The sequence below is a fragment of the Piliocolobus tephrosceles genome, chromosome 7 (genome assembly GCF_002776525.5).
Source record: "Piliocolobus tephrosceles isolate RC106 chromosome 7, ASM277652v3, whole genome shotgun sequence".
Lineage (NCBI taxonomy): Eukaryota > Metazoa > Chordata > Mammalia > Primates > Cercopithecidae > Piliocolobus > Piliocolobus tephrosceles.
Genome location: NC_045440.1, coordinates 136,408,247 through 136,429,141, shown reverse-complemented (window position 1 = coordinate 136,429,141; position 20,895 = coordinate 136,408,247). Strand labels below are relative to the sequence as shown.

The 20,895-nt window shown below is 36.6% G+C and overlaps 1 protein-coding gene across 15 annotated transcripts in view; it reads right to left on the bottom strand.

Annotated features, from left to right (window-relative positions):
• Window positions 1–212: 212 nt before the first annotated feature.
• PHF20L1 (PHD finger protein 20 like 1) overlaps window positions 213–20,895 on the bottom strand; it is a 74,244-nt gene continuing 53,561 nt past the window's right edge. For 9 of the 15 annotated variants that reach the window (XM_031935906.1, XM_031935909.1, XM_031935910.1 and 6 more), the window contains 7 exons: window positions 17,559–17,723; window positions 13,220–13,401; window positions 12,091–12,190; window positions 10,320–10,515; window positions 7,029–7,389; window positions 5,596–5,761; window positions 213–4,159 (listed from right to left, as the gene is read on the bottom strand). In XM_031935906.1, coding sequence (XP_031791766.1) covers window positions 4,017–4,159; window positions 5,596–5,761; window positions 7,029–7,389; window positions 10,320–10,515; window positions 12,091–12,190; window positions 13,220–13,401; window positions 17,559–17,723 — 1,313 coding nt within the window. In that variant the 3' untranslated portion in view covers window positions 213–4,016. The other 6 variants (XM_031935917.1, XM_031935918.1, XM_031935912.1 and 3 more) reach the window with 4 other exon arrangements.

Here is a 20,895-nt window from a genome sequence, read left to right as displayed (position 1 = left end):
TTAACATGCATCACCCATTTCCCAAAAACCCCTCCACCTACAACTCTAATTATCTTTCTTTTGTCTCCTTGTACTCTCCTGTTGAAAAATATTTATGTTTCCATTAGTCTATAGACTGTGATCTTATTAATCCCATATCCATTCCCAGCCTCTAAGCTTAATAGCTGGCACATGGACAACCCTAACGTCTAATGACATTTCTATTTATTTAGTAACAGCTTCTAGGTACTTTATTTGCTTTACTTAATTCTCAAAACAAGGCTCTAAGCTGGGCATTATTCCCATTTTACAGATAAGGACAGTAAAGTTCCAAAAGATCACACTGCTAGTAAATTGCCAGAGTGAAAATTTGAGTTCAAGAGACTGCAAAGTTCATGCCTGTTCCACTATATTATTAATCATTGATGTAGTTCCTCCATAGCTTGCTACAATGCAGGATACCATGAAAGGCTTTCAGCAATGGATTACTTCTTATAGGAAGAGAACTGAAGTTTGAAGGATTCTCTGGGTTTACAGAGGGACAACAAACAGTTGAGAATTTTCCAGAAGAGGAAAACAATATGAAGGTAATAAAGGAAAACAAGTGTAGTCCATTGAACAGTGAGGTCACATTTAAATAACTTTGAGGATTATGTAAATTGCAAAAGATCCAGATTACAAAGACCTGATATGGTTTGAAAGAGGGAGTCACTAGACATTCCAGAGCAGAAAACTGAAATGACAATAATAGTTGAAGCACATATGCTGGAAAGAGACTATGAACTTGAATAGCACAGGATTTGAATCCTGAACCCGCCCCCTTATGTCTTATCCAAGATAAGTTTCTAAATGTCTCTAACCCTCAGCCTCGTCTAGAAAATGACCATTTTACCTTATTTTATGAACAAATTAGATACTGCAGGTAACATACAATGCATGGAACAGTCTGGCAGTGACAATTTTGATGAATTAGAATAAAGGCAAAGTTACAGTTTCAGAGGCCAGTAGTAATATCTTCATGACATTATTTTATAAAAAATGTTAGACTTTCAGTAGGATTGAGAAGAAGACAACATTATCCGTTTTAATGATATGGATATGAGGGAGGACTCAGTGTCTGAAGTCTGGACTCTTAGGGTAACGTTATTAACGGAGACAGTGAAGTTGGCAGGATACTTCGTTTATTGGAGGGGAAATAGTATGCTTCATTTTGAACATGTGAAATACGAACATCTGAGAGGAAGTAAGACAGTGGAAATGAGTGTTAGGAAAAGGGGTTTTACCTGAAATTTAAAGAATAACCAAGTCGTTTTCAAAGTACATTACTCTTAAGTTTGGAAATAAGTCAGTAGAACCACAAACAAGTATGAGGAAGTACATCAGTAACATACCAAGAAGGAGCCTTCTCTACCAATGCTCATTCTGTTCTGCCTGGGTGGCAAATAAAACATTGTCATTTGAAGAAACACTCTCTCTAGTTTATTGCTTCTATTTAAATACATATAGTGATACTTAAAAAGACTAAAAGGACAGAAAATAATCTCATCTGAAACTTTTCACAATGGATTGACTTCTCAGAAACTAATTCACTCTCTTAAAGAAGAAAAGGCTCAGCCTACTAGTCGTGAAAGACTTCAATCGATTGATATACTCTATATTAAATGAAAATATGCATAAAAATAATTTGATTTAAAGATCTAAATTTAAAAATTCAGATTTCCAGTTCATATACATATAAGCAGAGCAAAAACTGCAGTAATCTAATAATGGAATTTTCAATTTGATGGATAACAAATAAACTGATCTCATTTTTAGAAACAAGAACAAATGTGCACAAATTTAACCGTATTCACCAGGAATCGAGAGGATGAATGTTACTAGGTACAAAGGGTCTTCTGTGTGTGTGACAAGAATCTAGGCAACACCATTATTCATAGGTTAAGGATGCTATTTGCTCCGTATCTGAAAAAAAGAAGATATAAATTCAATGTCTAGAATGAAGGCATGACAGGGAAAATATTAGAGCCATTATTTCAGAACGCAAAGGAAAAATAATAGTATTAATCATAAAACACAGACATTAGTAAATTTCCTCCACACATGGAATACAGGCACTACTTTTTTACTTTGATATGCAAATTTAAGCAATTACCCCACAAAACCACCTCTGCTAAAGCTTTTCATTTATCAGTAAGATCTTCCACAAAGTTAAAGTATGACAAGTAAATACACAGGACTATATTTTCCGTCTGTTGATCTTTGGCACATTTGTCAAGTTGGAGAATCTCAAAAGGCAAAAAATTTCTGACTGTTTTGCACATTCTTTTAATCTTTACATCAAAATATAAGGCCGCAAAAAGGCAAGCTGAAATTTTAGGATATGTGGAATAGTTTTAATAAAGAGTTTTACATACAGTACCCTTACATATAGAACAATGTGTTTGCAAATTTAAATAATATCTGAATGTACAGTGGCATGTATTCTTATCAAAGATAAATTCAAGTTTACTGTCTATCAGTTCTAAAATGCATTTATACAGATTGCGAGAACTGATAAACAGAATGAGGCATAAAATATTCAAGTGTTATATGTCATCAAATAGCCTCCTCTTAACAGTCTTTATCCCCTTTTAAAAAAATTTCAAAACCTATACATACATTTTTAATTTTTAAAAACAGTCTGTTAAAAGGTAACATTTCATGTTAACCACCAATTCGTATAGTCTATAGTAATAAAACTAGATATGTGATATAAATATGTGTAGATTATGTACATATGTACGTTGAGTGTTTGTTTAAAACAAGCATACACACTTACGCATACCTGCGTATGTAGCACTGGGGGCGCATACAACTCACATGAGTACTGGCAGACAGTAGGACCTAGGCTCAAAATCCAGCAAGAGCATAACACAGCAACTTAGTTGCTTTTGGTTTCAGAAATTTGTCCATTTGTGATCAAAGCTAAAAGTTTTGAGTGTGCATGTATTTTTTAAAAATAAAATTCATCTTCAGAAATGAAGCTTTTCCAGTATTCCACTACTAGCAGTTAAAAAAATCCACAGTCACAAATTATTTTGATACTTCTGTCACTCCTCATCCCAGCTGAGGTTATTTACAATTTTTTTTTTTCTGAAGGCAAACACCAAGCATACTCAGGATCAAACTGTATGTTGAGCCTGAATACTGCCATTCAACTATATATATGATATATATAGTATAGGTGATACATAGCTTTTGGATGGACTGGTGGCATTATATAAGACTTAGGGTGGGAGAACTCCCACAATATTTAAAATCCTCTTTCCAGCAGAATCATGATCACTTGGCACATCGGACCCTTCTGCAAGCCAGTTTGTTTTTAATGAGCTTAATGCCTGCAATATATTCCAATTATTTGGTGTTTGTTTTTTAAATACATTCATAATGAAGTAAGAATTCCACAACTGTTTTCCCCAGAAGTGAGACTTCTACTGTCAGTTTTCTGATCAAGAACATTCATCGCCCAAGAAACAGCTCATGATCCTGTAAGTTTAAATACCCTAAATTTCCGTACAGCTGGATCAACTGCTGAGAAGACAGTTCTTGGAGCAACCCTGTAGAATTCTCCAGAATTTAAATTTCCTTTACAATTTTGTTTTTGGCCAAGTGCTGGTTTATAAATGTAGATCTTTCTATTAAAAACTATATAAATATACCATATTTCTTTCTACAGGTATCTTGAGCTTCATGTAAGCAACTACTCAAAAATTCTGCCAACTTGAAATCCCTTAGTATACATTATATTCTACTTCATTGTTCCTTGGCATATAACACATTCTCATTTGCAGCTTGCTCATGAATTTGTTTTTAAATACTAGCTTCCTTGATAAAGTTGTTCTTCATTTTTCTTTCCAAGGTGCCATCCTATTGACATCACAAATCAGTGAATGACCAGACATTACTAAGCTTTTAAATTATCCACTTAGCTGTCATGTGGATAATAAAAATGATTTGACTGAAGAAAGCCACATTCTTTCATTAAGTGTTCACTGTTGTCATACAGAGCAAAGAGTTGCTATCTGCTGTACTTTGCCCATGTCAATTAGGAGCTGCTTTATGTGGCGTTTAAGTTGGGGCAATCTTGTAAGAGGATCTGGTGGCTCCAACTCCCCTGTGAAATCAAGCCAGCTTTCCAGAACTAAAAGAGAGAAGAAAATAAACAAATTTAAACCGCAACTGGAAGAACAGTCAGAAAATGAAACAATTAGAAAGTTGGAGCTGTGATGGAGTTAAGGATTCACTTCTCTGTCTTTAAAAGGCCAACATACTCGAGACATTTCTAAGAGGTTAGTGTCCTGTCATCCCACCCTACAGAGTTCTAGTCGCTCTTGGCAATTTTTATGTCATTTAAAATAATTTTCCCCTTTATAGGAATTATATGTTTATATATAAGGGGAAAAATACATACACACATAAACATATACATATACTAACTTCATTTTGAAGGTCTCCTTTTACTTGCGGAATAAGATACAACAGTTTCCTATGTCTGCTCAAGCTTTCTATTAATTTAGACTCGTCATCTCTAAACAAAACATACCTAATCATATTTTTTAATCCAGAAGTTCTTTTTAACAAAGAAAAGGAAGTAGCAATTTCTCAGTGTTCTTTTCAGTTCCACTATTTTAACACTACTTTTTAAAAGACACGTAAGCATATTAAAATTCTAGGCAGAATGCAATTGATTATATTCTATAGTTTTTATTAATGTTTCCTTTGGAAATCTATGCTAACAATATTAAATAGTGTCAAGATGCATTTTCTTTTCTTCAAAAACTGACTCAAAACATTACATTAAATCTATAGTTAGCTTATACCCACATGGAAGAGGCTTCTAAAATGGGTTTCCATTTCCTCTCTTCTTTTCTCAAGGGGGAAAAAAAGGAGTAGGAGCTCTAACTTAGTGTAGAGGAGAGATATCACGTGCTTATGCCAAATTTAAAAAAGTAGAGTTGGGGTGCAGAATATCGTCTAAGACGTTAGGAAGAAACAGGAGTCAGAAAGCATTAAGAATAACACGGACTGAGAATCAAGTAATCTAAGTTACTCTAGTTTTGCAACTATAAAATAGTGATAGTATCTTTCTTGCCCAGTTTTCAGGCCTCCTGTGTGATGATATGATTTTAAAATATAAAAGAAAACCACTTAAGGTTTACCTACTTAACTTTGTAGAAGTTTTTGTTAATTTAACAAGTGCTAACCAAAGTAAAAAATTTTCAAAATGTTTTCACATTTCAAACATGCTTAAATTCCTTATGTTGACTTCCAAAGAAAACTTACTTCAACGAAACTAATAAATTTATTCCATAAGTGATCTATCTGGAGCCTGGCAGATAGACAATATTTAATAAATACACATCTTAAAAAATAAAACCAACCTAAGATCATACCCAGTCATATTGTTTTAAGCGTAAAAGATCCTGTGTTAAATCCAATACAAAGGGAGTAATAAAGCCCCATCAGTATGGAGAGTATCTGTAGTTTTCATCCCATCATTTAAGAATTTTAAGTAACTTCTTCATAGTAACAATAAATACACTATAGTAACTGTATTTTAGTTTTTTCTTAAATTACCATCGACTTCTTTTTCGATTAGGTCCATCCTGCTGGTAACTTCATTCTGCACATTTTCTATGTGTGTAAGGAGATTGAGCTGCCACTGAAGATGTGAGTCTCCTGGGTCTTCAGTACCCTTTTTATCATTATAAACAAATACTGTATTCCCTTCAGCTGGATTCTTCTCCAAAGGACCATTGGAAAATAAACACAAAGAACGGGATGAAATGCAGTCATGGAGGTAAGGATACATGAAACACCTCATCACTGGTAACAGTTAGTGAGATCCAATCTGACTCCTGGGGTATCTTTAAAGAAGTACTGCTACATAACCAAATTCCAGGTGGGGGTTCTTAAGAACAGATGCACCCACCACCTCCCTCCACCATGCCTAGCATGGTGCTACACAGGCAAGAAGGCTTCAATAAAATGCGCTACATAAAAGAAGTCACTAATTCTATTCTGTAATTAGAATTCCTGACTAATTTAGACTGGCCTCTTCCTCAATGAATCTCAACTGGTGATGTAAGTGGACATAAGAGGGGAAAGCAATGATGAAAAGAAATCAAGAGTGTTTCCAAACACCAGTATAAAATCTAATTAACTATAGACTGGACTTTACTGTTATAGTACAGTAAATCAATGAGGGGAGGGAAAGGCAAACACCTTTTACCAGTTTCAAAAGTACAAACTGCTTCACATACACGCACACACACGGACACACAATGTGCATTTAGATTTGCCAGAGATAACTCATTTAACATTAACAAAATAACTTACCACAAACTTTATGGTATGAAATACAAACGTTCCAATTCAGTTAAGTACTTATTTACAGTAATTACTTGTTGAGGAATGCAGAAAAATAAAATAAAATAAACTAATTTTAAAGTGGCCTCATTAATTGAAAATCAGTAAAAAATAAAGGTACATTTCTAAGATAATCCCAGTGAACAGGAAATAAGTTTATAGATGTCTAACGCACAGAGATCTGTCAGAATTCAGCTTACTGAATAGTGGGATCCATTGACAAATATGCTAAAAATTTTTAAAAAGACAATTAGAGTGCCACCTTTTATCCAACTCACATAAAGAGGATGACAAATCATTATACCCATATGTACTTTCACAGTCTTACACACAGACGTTTTCATTTTGAATACAATGTGGTTCATTTTTTAGAAGCATCTAAATGTATTTATACAATTGAAACTTTTGTTAGAGTAACAGTTTATTGAATTATTACAATTCTGAATTAGGAGATAATCAAATGTTCAAATGGCCAGTGTTTTCCTGTAGAGAAAACAAAAAAACCTCCTTACTTTAACAAGGTACTGGGGAACTTGGAAATACAAGTAAAATCTGGGAATTCAGTATGTCTTATTTTATAAAATTTTCCTTTGTTGTTCTATCATAGTTTCCAAGCAAAAAAAAAAATGAACCCATTTTACCTTTTCAGGCATTCCGTGTTGTTTTGCTGAGTACTGTAAACGGTTTTTATTTCTCACGTGGAATTCTTGTTCTTCTTCCAAACTACTAACATCATCATCATCTGAGCTCCCAGGGTCTGCGAGAGATTTACAGTCCTGACCAAAACTCTGTGGCTTTTGATAGCTGTGCTCACTTGTTATATAAGTTCCTTCCATTTTTAGGGGCAAACGAGGTGGTTCTTTATGGTTCTGTACATATTTCTTTTCTTCTCGATTAACTGTATCTTGTGCTACTTTTTTCTCTACCCCAGCTATTATTTGATCTTGGTCTTTTCGCTTCCCAGAACAAGCCCAGAGATGAAGGTCAGGATGACGTTTATTCCTTAAAACAAAGTTGGAAAAACAGCAGTTCAGAGAGAGAAAAAAGATATATCTATTAAGGCGAATACAATAATCTATTTCAGAACTAGGTTAGGAGGAGATCTAGGACTCAAGACAAAAGCAAAGGTATTCTTTAAGTTAACTCCCTCCAGGATTTCATCCAAAATTTGAATTTCTCAATTAAAGAAATAATACTCAGAAAAGCAATAACAAATTTAATTGTGTTGATAGTTCACATCATTTGATACATGCATTTCTTTTTCTACTGATTTTTCATTGTAAAATTTGAAAAACTTTAATGTAAGCATATTTTAAAAACTTTTATTCAGTCAAAAAGTGATAATTCCTGACGACAAAAATCCTAAATATAAATGCACAGAAAGTAAAAATTTCTTCTCCCATGGCAAACATAAATAACTGAGATACAATCTTCCAGACTTTTTCTGTATACCTAAAATCAGTTCTTAAATGGATAAGTATACACATCTTCTTTTGACACAACCAGGACACATATAATCTGCCTTTTTGTACATAACAAGCTATGGGTATCTTGCCATATCATGTCATACAGATAGATTTCCCTTACTTTTACTCTAGGGTTGAACAGTTACAAATGTACCAGTTGAGTCAACCAATTCCCTACTGTTATATGTTTGTGTACCTGTGTGTATCTTTGCGCACAAGTCAGAATATTTCAGTCGGATAAATTTCTAGATATGAAATTGCTGGATAACACGCACATTTATTTTGATAGGTACTACCCAAGTGACCTCAAAAGGGATTATACTAATTACAACCCCATCAACAATCTTTGATAATGTCCATTTATCTTGCCCTCACTGAACATGTAAGCATGATATTGTACAGTTAATTCTGCAGTAAGTAAAACACGAATCCAATCATCAGAGCTGAAGTGAAAGGACATTCGGGATATATAAACCTTTCAAAAGGCTCAATAATGTTTGCATATTAATAATTTCCAAATTTGATACATACTGAGTTAAATTAGTTCTCTTCCAATAATACTCAAGTATTGTTTCTGAAATAATAAATTTTATCATTTGAATCCCTAGTAATTTAACATTCAGAAAATACTAAAACACTCAATCAGTAAAAGGCATAGTAGACGAAAAGCTGGCACTGTAGTCCAATAGTCCAAGGGGCTGAATTCTGCTGTGCCATAAAGAAGCCTACACAAGTTATAAAATCTCTGTCTTTCACTACCCAACAATGAAATGAGGTCGCTTATTATAAGGATTAAATGAAATATCACATGAAAGCACATGACATGTAGGACTTTCAATAAATCGTATATAATAACAGATATTATTATTTAAAATATTAACATAAAGAGGGCCTATAAGTGTATGAAACAGAAAGGGTCCAATTAAAATCCTTGGCAAAATTATGAATGCAGAGAAACTCATACTGACACCAAGAAGGAAATCAGGTTTTAAAAAAAGACCTAATAAATTATTCCCTCCCTTAAGTCTTAGCATTTACATGGCCTTTTAAAAAACAAATTCATATTCAGGCTTATGATAAAAAGAAGCAAATTTTATTCAACAAATAGTTACTAGGTACTTACCCTACAGTATCAATTGGAGACAAAATGATAAATAGGACACAAGCCCTATTTTAAAGGATCCCACGACTTAGTAAGGGGAGATGGGCATTAAAAAATTAAGTATACCAAAGTACCTGACACCAGTATGCGTGGAGTTTGCCAAGAAGAACATGGTCAACTCTAGTTGGACAGGTAATTATGAAAGGCATCTGCTAGGAGCACTAGTGGTAGAAGCTTATCCTGGGTGTGAGTAAAGGCCTAGAGCAATGGAAAAGCTTGCTTCATTTGGGGATTATGGTTTGGGATAGCTGGGACATTTGGGGGAAAAAGCACAGGGAATATGTGGCAACAAAATGGTAGACAAAGTATGTGTCATGGAAGGACTCCATTCATTGGGCTACAGGAAGATGCTCTAGTACATTAAGTTGAAGAAAGACAAGCTGATAAATATCTTTTCCTAAGCTTACACTGGCAGCAGTACAAAGAAAGAGCTGATAGAGTACAAGGCTGGAGCCACAGAGAATGGACAAGCATGGCAATCGTTCATGTGAAATGTAACAGCCTGGCTGAGACAGTATCGTTGAGAAGGGAGAGAGGAATGGACTGAACAATGTTCACAAATTGCAATGGATAGGATGTGAAAGACACAAGGATGAGAAGGGAAGGGGAGGATGGGGCAAGTTTCTGGCCAAGGCAAGTGCATCCAAATGAAGAAAATCTTGTGAAGAACCAGTGAATCATCCTGTTTTTACTTAAAATGTGGGTTTTTGTTTGCTTTTTCTTTTAAAGAAGAATTCCAGTAAGGCATTAGGAAGGACTGGAAATAAGGACTTCAAGAATATTCTGATACGTTCTTTAGGGAGACTCAGACTTGTTTTAAGAGAAAATTGTACGGGATTACTAACATATTTGGTGCACAGCAGAGAAGTGGATTCGGTTTTTAGGCTCCCTTCATCCCCTTTAAATCAATCTTTATAAAAAAAAAAAATACCCTGCTTAGAATCTATTTCATCTTGATAGCATTCCTGAAGGAGGACACAATGTATAGGGTTCACCACAGCAACTACACTTAATTTTGCACATATGGTAAGCACACAAAACAGTGGGACAGGAGCTAAAATGTGTTGAAATACTAGATGCTATATATACCTTTAACCACACTTACACATTCTAGGAGAACAGGCAGGAAGCACCAACGCATCCAAAAGGTTGTTAATCTTTCCTTATTTTTAAAAATGAAACTTTATTCAAACACCTGTTCTCTCCTCCAAACTGTTACTCTGGACCATCAAAAGGCCGACAGTGTTGGTTTGAATTAAAACGTCCACGGAAGTGTGACTCTCCCTTTGCCACCTTTCACTTACTTTAGTATTCCAATCTTTAGCTGTAGCCCGTGTAGCACTTCTGTAACACCATAGACATCAGCAAGCAGGTGATGCGTAGAAACTATTTTTTTGGCATTGAGATGAGAATAATTTTCTTTGAAAAATGATAACCCGCACATTCTCCCATTATTCAACCACTCCTTATCATAGCGGTATTTTGCACTCCACCTCTGACCTGCAGATGAAGTTGACATTAAATCACAAAGGATTGTACTTATTCAGATTTTTCTTCAACTGCTACCCTACTAACGTTGCTCATTAAGCAAGGCAAGCTCTAGCACTAGGAGCAGATTCAAAAAGAATAAAACAGCGTTCTGAGGAACTGGTGCAGGAAGAGCTCCTCACACCTTTAGAGGTCCTGCCCATCCAGGAGAGGAAACACCATTAAGGACATGGTCAGTGGCAGATGACACTTGCAAAGGGAACCCTGAGTGCACTGCTTTCAATTTTTGTACTCATCATTTATCCTCTAAAAAGGCTCACAGGGCTGGATAAAAACTAGACAGGGGTTATTTCTTTCACTAACCTTTGTTTTGAATTGGATGAACCATAGAGTTCTAGATGAGTGAATCGGAACCCTTCTCCCATGTGTGTGATTTCACAGAATCCTATGAAATTCCACATCCTCCATGCTAATACAAATTAGATCCTATTACAATGAGGTGTTTATGTGCCTGTGTCCCATACTATACTACTAGCTGGTTGAAGGCATGGTTTAAATCAATCATCTCACCACAGTGGCAAATAGAAGCCATCCAATAAATGCTTCTGAATAAGTAACAAATGTCTACATTTGTTATTGAATAAATACAATGAATAATGAACACTATAAATGTTGGTGAATGAATAAACAAATGTCTACATTCATATGGTTGTGAATAATTAATTCTCTTGCTTCTTACTGTGACTTTTTTGTGACTTACTTTGACTTTTTTCTTTTTTCCCAATAGTCACGGGACCAATTCACCACATGCCTATTATTTGAGAAAACCTAGTTATTTCCTGCCGGGAGGTTGAAGTTAAATTTAACACACAGAATATGCTATCTGAAGATCCTCTAGCATAGAAGGCACCAAGTAGACAGCATGGTGGATTGAGAGTCAAAAGGCACAGATTTCATCTCAGTCGGCCTCATCAGTACAATAAAGGCATCCCAGGTAGTGTTCTAAGACCTCACCTGCTCTACGATGAGTCAAACATGCAGAACTGCCAGGTCAGTAGCGTGCAAGTTCAGAATGCAGATCTCCTCCGATTGCCACAAATAAGCCTAGCTAGAAATGGATTCAGAGGAACAGACAGAGGCTAATTCTTCTCCAGGAAGAAGTTACACCTCTTCTCTTCCAGTAAGATAGTAATTGTGTTGATAAATATATGCTAATGTATTTGTCTAAGTAATCAATGTGGAAAATAAAAGTGTAACAGTGAAAAAATATTTTAAAATGTTAATATGGAAGTTCAGTCTACTTGACCAAGAAGTACAGTGAGTCCTCACTAAGTGTAATCAATAGGTTCTTGGAAACTGACACACTGAATAATGAAATGAATTGTACTATAAGCTAATTGATACATACAAGTTAAGTTCCTATGGCATATAGCATGCTGTTTCATTTGGAGCCATAGTTTCCAACAACCTATCAATGACATCATGTGAGAACTTGCTATAGTGGTGGTGAACACAGCTGATACACTCTGGAATCCTGGAGGAGACATGGAGGCATCCTGGCAATCAGCACGGCGCAGAAAGCCTTACCCGGTGGGTCCCGGCAGATATAGCAGATGTACTGCTCTGGAATGCTCTCCTCCAGCAGCCCCATGCACACGCTGTGTTGCCAGCACAAGCACTCTTCACACTGCAGAAAACAGAGGAGTATTACGGTCATCCGATTCTCACTAGGAATAAACTAGGAATACGGATACATGCCTTTTCTTTGAATTGGCTGGCTTGGCTTCCTACTGCCGCTATCAGTTCCATTCTTATTCGACATAACAAAATCAAGTCATGACTTAAGATGAATTTTATCTTTGAAATGGTCAACTACTTCAAGAACTTTCTTTTGTTGCACCTATTAGAATATGCTTTGATCAAGTACTTAAATCATAAAAAAGTCATAATTTCTCTAATTTAATGCCCACTGATATTTAGGCAATTACATCATAATACTCTTAAAATAGTTTGCTAAAATGTGGAAATTAGAGGAAAATAAAAGCAAGTTTGTACCAGTGTCTATAGCAATGATCTCTTAAAGTACTGCTTGTGTTGTGAAGCTATAAATTTGTAATTCCCTCCAGAAAACCACTGAAAAATGGGAGGAAAAAAAAGATTACTCTTTCTTCATGCTCTCAACTAACATCTCCAAATCTTCTGGCATCACAAAATTTGGGTTGTGCTTTCCTTTTATCTTAAATATATCTCTCCTACAAGAAGAAGTTGTTAACTCCTGCAACAAAATTTTTCCTTTTTTAAGAATACTGGAAATTTTTATCTTTTAATCACTGACAAGTGAAGGATGACTCTAAATTATTAATTATAATAATAATTACATGAATGCAGATGAGAAAGAGAAAGGTTGATGTAGCCTGCCCATTTGTGTAAGCCCCATTAGGGCTTACCACCCTAATCATTCTAAAGAGTTTCAGCCTGAAGGCACTGAACTACGTACCCTAGAAAACAAAGAGAGCTGCTAAAATAAGAACATTGTCTACTTTACTTAATGAGGAAATCTCCTAATCATTACTGTGGGTATTTTCCACATAATCATAAGTTAGAAAAGTCTTCAGCTGTACAGTTAGTAAAGAAATAAAACACCATGATGCATTTGCTGAGCACCTGAAACAACTAACTCATTATTATATATAGGGAAGAGAGGTTAACCAATTACCTGGATCATGAAGCCATTCTCCTCATCCATCTCACAAATACATCGCACAATTTCATTAAGAGCATCATCCTCATCCTGAGATTCCTCAAAATTGGTTGAATCAAAGTCCTGATTGTATTCATCCCCACTCAGAAGCAAACTCTCCGTTGAAGAATCATCTAGGAAGTCTACATCTGATAAGTCTAGAATATATATAAAAAGTAACTCAGTGCAACTTTTCTATCTTCATGTTATTTTTCATAAAGAAAGGAGCTACGAGAAGTGATCATAAGCTATTAAACATTTTAAAAGGGGGGGCAAACAAATGAGAATACTGTACTGTACTTGTCTCGGGACATGGAAAGAAAAGATTTTTGAAGCTTACGTATATGACTGCTTTACATCTTACAGTATACACTATTATAAGTAACTCAAAGTATCTTTTAGACTTCATGCTTACAGAATTTATGGCTAAGACTGATGTCAATAATTTAAATTTGCATAGTTTCCATATACTTTCACAAACATTATCCCTTCTGACCCTCATAAAAACCCTGGGTTGTCCCCTTGTGATTTCATACTATCAGTGTGACACCTCTGTCCATGGATCTGGGGACAGGTATGTGTAGTAAGCCCCCATTACCCAGCACAAGTTGGCTCTAGCACACCACTGATTCTTCATTCTATTTTTTTTCTTATTTTTTTGATTAATAAAGTGCTTTTTGAAAAATCACTAAAAAAAAAAAAAACCCTGGATTGTAAAGAGGACGGGTTTTATTATTCGTACTATAAACAACTTCAGAGAGGTAAAGGAGCTTGCCTGGGGTCTAAAATCAACAATACCATTATTGACAGTATCAGTAGCATCAACTACTACAGCACTTAGTAAGCACACAGTGCTGTATTAGCACTTTAAACACAGGACATATAACTTGCTTGGGAAACGCAGCCATTGAGCAGGAAAACCAACTGAATACCAGGAATGCCTGATTCTCAAGCCTGTGTTCTTAATCACTTTACCAGTATTTCTTAAAACCAGAACCGTGAGTTCCCCAAGGGATTTTTAAAATGTATTAATTTTGCTTTGGTAAAAATATTCTTTTAAATTAAGCATATTCTAGAAACTACACTATATGGATGACTACTACACACAACTCAATTTACATGCCAGATTTTAGGCGTGTGTGTATAATACTGTCAACGCCAAAGCCTACCATTTTGCTCAGGCTACTGAGGAAATGGAAATTGAGACAGACATGGGGGAATCTTTATTTATAACAAAGGAAAATAAATGATGGAGCACTAAAATTTTTGCAGTAGTGTGGATGGAGAAATGTTAGGAAAACTGAGTCATCATGAGACACAGAACATCATATAGTGCTGTGTGAGCTCCTGACAGAGGCTAATCAGCAGAGCACCTTCCTACCTCACACCCTACCCCCCAGCCACATTCTGAGTCATCCCTTCACCTGCTTATCATCTGTCTCCTCTCACTAGAATATCAGGATCCATAACAGGAAGAACTTTGCAATGTTGAATTCTACATCCCCAGTGATTAGAATGAGGCCTGATATATAATATAGCCACTCCAGAATGTCTGTAGAAGAACTAAGGAGAGAGTCAGAGAGAGAACATCTTCTTTTCAGACTTAATCAGATCGGACTGAAGTTGAACAGATTTGAACTTTAAAAATTCATGCTATTTATACTTTACATATTCACGTGACTTAGTGTTTCCTCTATCAGCTTCTAATCTTGTTTACTTTTTTCTTGTTTCAATGTTTTTGAATGTTTTGTTATTGATTAATGTTTTATAGAAAAAGACAGTTTTCTTCTCTTTGAAGTCACAGGGACATATGGAAGAAAGGTCAGCAGAAATAGATAATAGAGAAATATCTGAAAATATTCATGGAGCTAGTAAATCAACTAGATACGGAAAATCTAATATGAACAGTGTAACTTGTTTTAAAAGAACCTAAGGAGGAAACTTTCACCCATCCATAATGTTGCTGGCTTTAATCCAAATTTTCTTTTGGACTTTCTCAAGTACAAGTTCATTAGAATGTGGATAAAACCGTTTCAAACACTATCATAGCATATAAACAGTATTAAATGGGCCGGGCACAGTGGCTCACCCCTGCAATCCCAGCACTTTGGGAGGCCGTGGTGAGATGATCATTTTAAGTTAGGAGTCTGAGACCAGCCTGGACAACAAAGCAAGACCTCATTTCTACAAAAGCAAAAATAATTTGCTAGGCATGATGACCTGTGCTGGTGGTCCTAGCTACTCAGGAGGCTGAGGCCAGAGGATTGCTTGAGCCAAGGAGTTTGAGGCTGCAATGAACTACGATCACACCACAGTATTTCAGCCTAGGCAACAGAGCAAGACCCTGCCTCAAAAAAAATCTACATAAAATAAATTAAAAAAAAAATTAATTTGAAATTATACCATTAAAATGAATTACTGTATCTCACATACACTTGCATGGCAAAGATTACCAGGTTTTATGGTGTTAGCAAGCAAATTTATCATATTCTCCAGAAAATCTAGTTTGAATAACTCCCAAGCACTAAACATATGCTTAGCTGAGTTTTGGAAGTTGAGTAAAATGGATGATAGAGCTCCAAGTTATATAAGAAGCAAATAAAAGTTCCCCCTTACACTTAAATAGCCACCTAGACCATGGCTCCAATTGAGGGGCCACAAGAACAGCTGTTGCCTTCCAACAAGTACCCCTTAAACTGTCATTGCTATTTCCTGAGACAGCATTTTGCAAGTATGGTTCCCCGATCAGCAACATTATCACCACCTGGGAACTTGTTGGAAATCAGAAATTCTGAGGGTGAGGCCCAGAAATGTGTTTTAACACCTTCTCTGGGCAGTTCTGACACATGCTAACATTTGAGAACTTCTGACCTATGACCTTACTAACATTCCTTTTCTTTCTCCTGATTCCGTACTTGATCATAAGGGCAGGGCAGAGATTAAGAAGAACAGAGAGTACACATCTATGGCTCTTTTCATGCTCTTTCAAGGGTTCTCGTTTCAGCACCACAGCTAGCCTAGATATAACCCCTATTCTCCATCTCTTTATAGCAAGAGATAATCTTCAGATCTTGATGATTCACAGTAAAGGTGTTCTTAATGTGACTATCAACCTCTGCTTCTCCACAGAATCACCTAGAAGTTGTATCTTGCCAGGATCCTTCCAGAAATCTCATTCAATTGTGCCTCATGGTAGGATCCATGATCAATATAGTTTAAAGCACCATAGCAATGACTGTAAGGTCCATCTGGGGTGAAGAACCACTTAACCATGGGAAAAAGCAGACTTGTATTTGCTGGAAAAGAGTGGTGGTAACTTCTTTTTAATCCCCTCCCATACCTCAAGCTTTTAAAAATAAAATCTCACAAGTGTCATGTGCTATAAAGGAAAGAAAATGCTTTCTCCATAATGAGCCACGGAGGACTTAGACCTGGAAGCAAACACTGCAAAAGAAAACATTTAACCTAGTATCCACCATCAAGGGCAGTCAGAAGAAAGAATAAGGGAGGAAGTGAGCACACTCATAAGGATCCTAAGTTGTACTTAGGCTGAAGGCCCCGTCCCTTATTCCTCACTCTGACTCTGGTCGCTATTAGAGCTCTACTCTTACGCCACAGCCCTCAATGTCTAGAGATGGGATCTCTCTTCCTATTGCTTACAATATTGGAAGCAAGGTAAGAATCTTCAACACTTTCCACTGTCATGACTGGACCTGCAGGAAAGTCTAACAGATTTGAACTCCAGTGCTCCCTTCACTGCTGACGTGGCCTTCTGACTACCTAACAGCACTTAGCTCCTGCCTGTATTTAAATCACTTGTCTGACTACATCCCAGGACTTTGGTTACAGATGTATCTGACCAGGAATTCAAAGTATACTTTTAAGATTACCATAAATATTTATTTAAAAAAAGCATTATCTATGGAGTTAAGACAGACCTTGGTTAGAGTCTTAATTCTAACACTACCTAAGCCGAAAAGTTATCCTGTAAGTTTCGGCTTGTCTATATATCAAATGTGAATAATACCTACTCTGTAAGTTGATAGTAAAGAACATAAAAATATATGTACAAAAGCCTACAGAAGTATATACACTAGTAATATTTTCCTTATGATTCTCTTTTCCACCAATAAGTATAAAGCCAATTTAACTTTATATAAATTAAAAAGTAGCTCAAATTTCTCCCATCAAGACTTTCGTATTAGTTTAGCTAACAACTTTTTAAATCATGTGCCCTTAACAGAGTATGTTTTATTCTCAGTTACACATTTAGGAATTGTAAGTCTTGTTTTAATCATCACATGGTTACACATACTTTCACCACTAAGATCAACGGACAGAATTGCCCTTGGGTACTGATAGGTTGTAGTTTTCTCCGTAAACATGCTTCGTGGAGCCAGAGAACTCCCAGAAGATCGAGTTAGTGGAGAAGAGCACCTTTCCAAAAATTCGAGGGAACTGTCTTCATAGTCTGAATAGTCTGTAACATAAGATACAGAAAGAAATATTAATAAAGTGTCAGATAATTAAGGTCACTATAAAAATAACGAAAGTCATGTTTCAGGATACATCAAATAATCATGCTACTACTTTCACTTCTCATCCATGAAAAGCTACATATCTATTTGATGAACTGGGTTTAGCAAGAACAATTGGGAAACAAATATACCCCACACAATACATACATAGTAGGGGGCACCAGGTTCTAACCGGTACCGGTAAACTTTTGTGAAGTAGTACAGAGGTGAAAAAGGATTATTTCTACATTTTCTCTCCATTATAATCACAACTATGTCTGCAGTAAAATATGCAAGATGACAACACATGGTCACATGGGGAAGAACAACACACACTGGGCCTGTGGGAAGTTGGAGGAGAATCAGCAAGAATAGCTAATGCATGCTTGGCTTAACACCCAGGTGATGGCTTGATCTGTGCAGCAAACCACCATGGCACATGTTTACCTGTAAAACAAACGCGCACATCCTGCACATGCATCCCAGAACTTATTCGGTTGGTGCAAAAGTAATTGAGGTACTTTTGCACCAACCTAATAACAGTTGAAGAAAAAAAAGATATGCAAGATGGAAATTAACCTTTTTCGTCCTCACAATTCGTAAAGAGGTTCTCCTGATGCCTGGCACACCAATTATATAGAGATAATCTGATCAATACATTTTTCAAGTAAAAAATCTCTCAAGGTAATTAACTAGTCCTGGAAGAACTCTGTAAAAATTCTGTTTTTCTCAGTTTTGGAATGAGTCCCACAGATGTTTGCAAGGGGAAAGGCCACATGCAGCCTACTGAAGAGTTGAGGGTATAGTGAGGGAAGGAAAAAAGGAGGTGGGGGTGTGATTCCAGGCATGTGGGAAGGCTCTGAAGCTGAAGAGTGCATGCCACATTGGGCAAGCTGTAAGACTGGCTGGAACACAGTGAATAAGGGGGAAACAAAGCTAGAGTGACAGGAGCCAGACTAGCTTTTTAAAAAAAGTTTTACCTTAATGCAATAAAAAGTCATTCAATGCTTGTGTGGAGAAGCAGCAAGATGTGACAGTTCCATTTCTGGAGGATCACTCTAGCTGTGGAATGGAGAATGGAGTGCAGGAAGGCACACATAGAAGTGGGGGGACGGTTCAGAGGCTACAGCAGTAGTCCAGACAAGAAATGCTGGTGGCTCGGTACTTAGGTGATGGCAACTAAGGAGAAGTTTTCAAGGAAGATGGAGTGCTATTATAGACTAGAGGCCAAGAACTAAGATGGCATTATCATGATTGATTCCCAGGTTTTTGCTTGAGCAACTAGGCAACGAAAGTGGGTCTGAGATGGGGCTGAAGAGGAAATGCGAGGTGGAGAAACCAGAGAAGAAACAGAAATTTAGAGGAGGGCTCTGTAAGATGGGAAATCTTACACATCATCTACATGAACCTTAAGATGTGGGAAAGGGGAATGGCAGTGGTGAGAAATGCCAGAATAAGAAGAAAAAAGCAGACATTCCCTCCACTAATAGAGACAAAGAAGATGAATATTTTCATGTAAGCATGCAGATGTGGTGGACAGAGTACGAGCAAGTTCCCATCTGATGATGTCTGTCTCCTCAACTCTGTGAGGAAAATGATGTCAAGTGAGGCAGGTTAGGGAATACATGAGAGGTGGAAATGAGAGGTGGAAATGAGCGGTAAAAAGGAAAGACAGAGAGTGGAAAAATGAGCTTATAAGATAAGTACTGGTCTGTACTAAGTATCCATTTGAAGTTGGCAGTTGTGGGAGGCAGAATAGTCTGCCAAAAACGTCTATGTCCTCAACTCTAGAACCTTTAAATGGGCTAAGCTCTGTGGAAAAGTGGAATTAAGGTTGCTAATCGGCTGACCTTGTAACAGGGAGAATACCTTGGATTATAGGGTGGGCCCAATGTAATGGCAAGTGTCCTTAAAAGTGAAAAGATGGAGGCAGAAGAGACAATGTGAGAGTGAACACTATGAGAAAGGCTGGACCACTGCTGACTCTGAAGATGGGAGCAGGACAAGGGCCATGAAATGCAGAAGCCTCTGGAAGCTAGAAGAGGCAAGAAAACAGACTGTCCCTGAGAGCCTCCAGAGAAAAATGGAGCCCTGCTGATACCTTGGTTTTAACCCAGAGAGATCCATTTTGGACTTCTGACCTCCAGAATCTTAAGATAATGAATACATATTTTTTGAAACCACTGATGTGCAGTAATTTGCGACAGCAGCAATGGGAAACTTACACTCGTCATCATAAATACCACAGAATAACCAACACTGATTGAGGGCTCTCCATGTGCCAAACACAATTTTCAGTTATTTATGTGTATTAACTCTTTTAATCCTCACAAGCATCTAATGAGGGAAGTAGGACTGCTAGTAAAGAACTGAGGCAGGACAGATTAAGTAAATTGCCCAAGAATATACAAACTACCAATGGCAAAGCCAACATTCAAACCCAGGCAGCCTGACTATGGAAGCTGCACTCTTAACAAACAAGTGATATCGGTATATTTGAACATTTAAAGTGTGTACAAGCTGGCAAGCTTGTTAAAACCCAGACTCCTAGGCCTCATCTCCAGTACACTGGGAATGAAACACTCCCAGATAAGGCTGATGCTGTCAGATTATAGCAGTCTTTGGGCAGCACTATGCCATTCCGACTCCAGTGGCCTCACCGTAACCGCAGTTTGCCCAACACCATATTACTTAGGCCCAGACATGGAAAGGGCATTTATTAAATGCTAGGTACTTTATCAAGTACTTTACAATGATTACTTTATTTAATTTGAATAATAAATCTACGCAGTAAAACAACAATTACCATTTATTTTAGAAGAAAAGAAATTGGGATATAGAGAATTTAAATAACCTGCCAAAGGTCACTTAGTTATAGTGTTATGGGCAGGATTTGAATCCCTATACTAAACTTGCAAGGCTGCCTTCTTATCAGCTCCATTCTATGTTGCCCTTTCAGCAAAAGTAAAAGTAGAAACAGAATCTGACTGTAAAAATAATGAAAGAAATCTCAATTTTGTGCTAAAATAAAACATGGCTGATATTTAATAGGTTTCATTAACAAATGAATAAAACTTGGCATTCCACACCCTGTCTGTATTCCCCACTCCAATTCCCTCTGGCTATTATGAATAA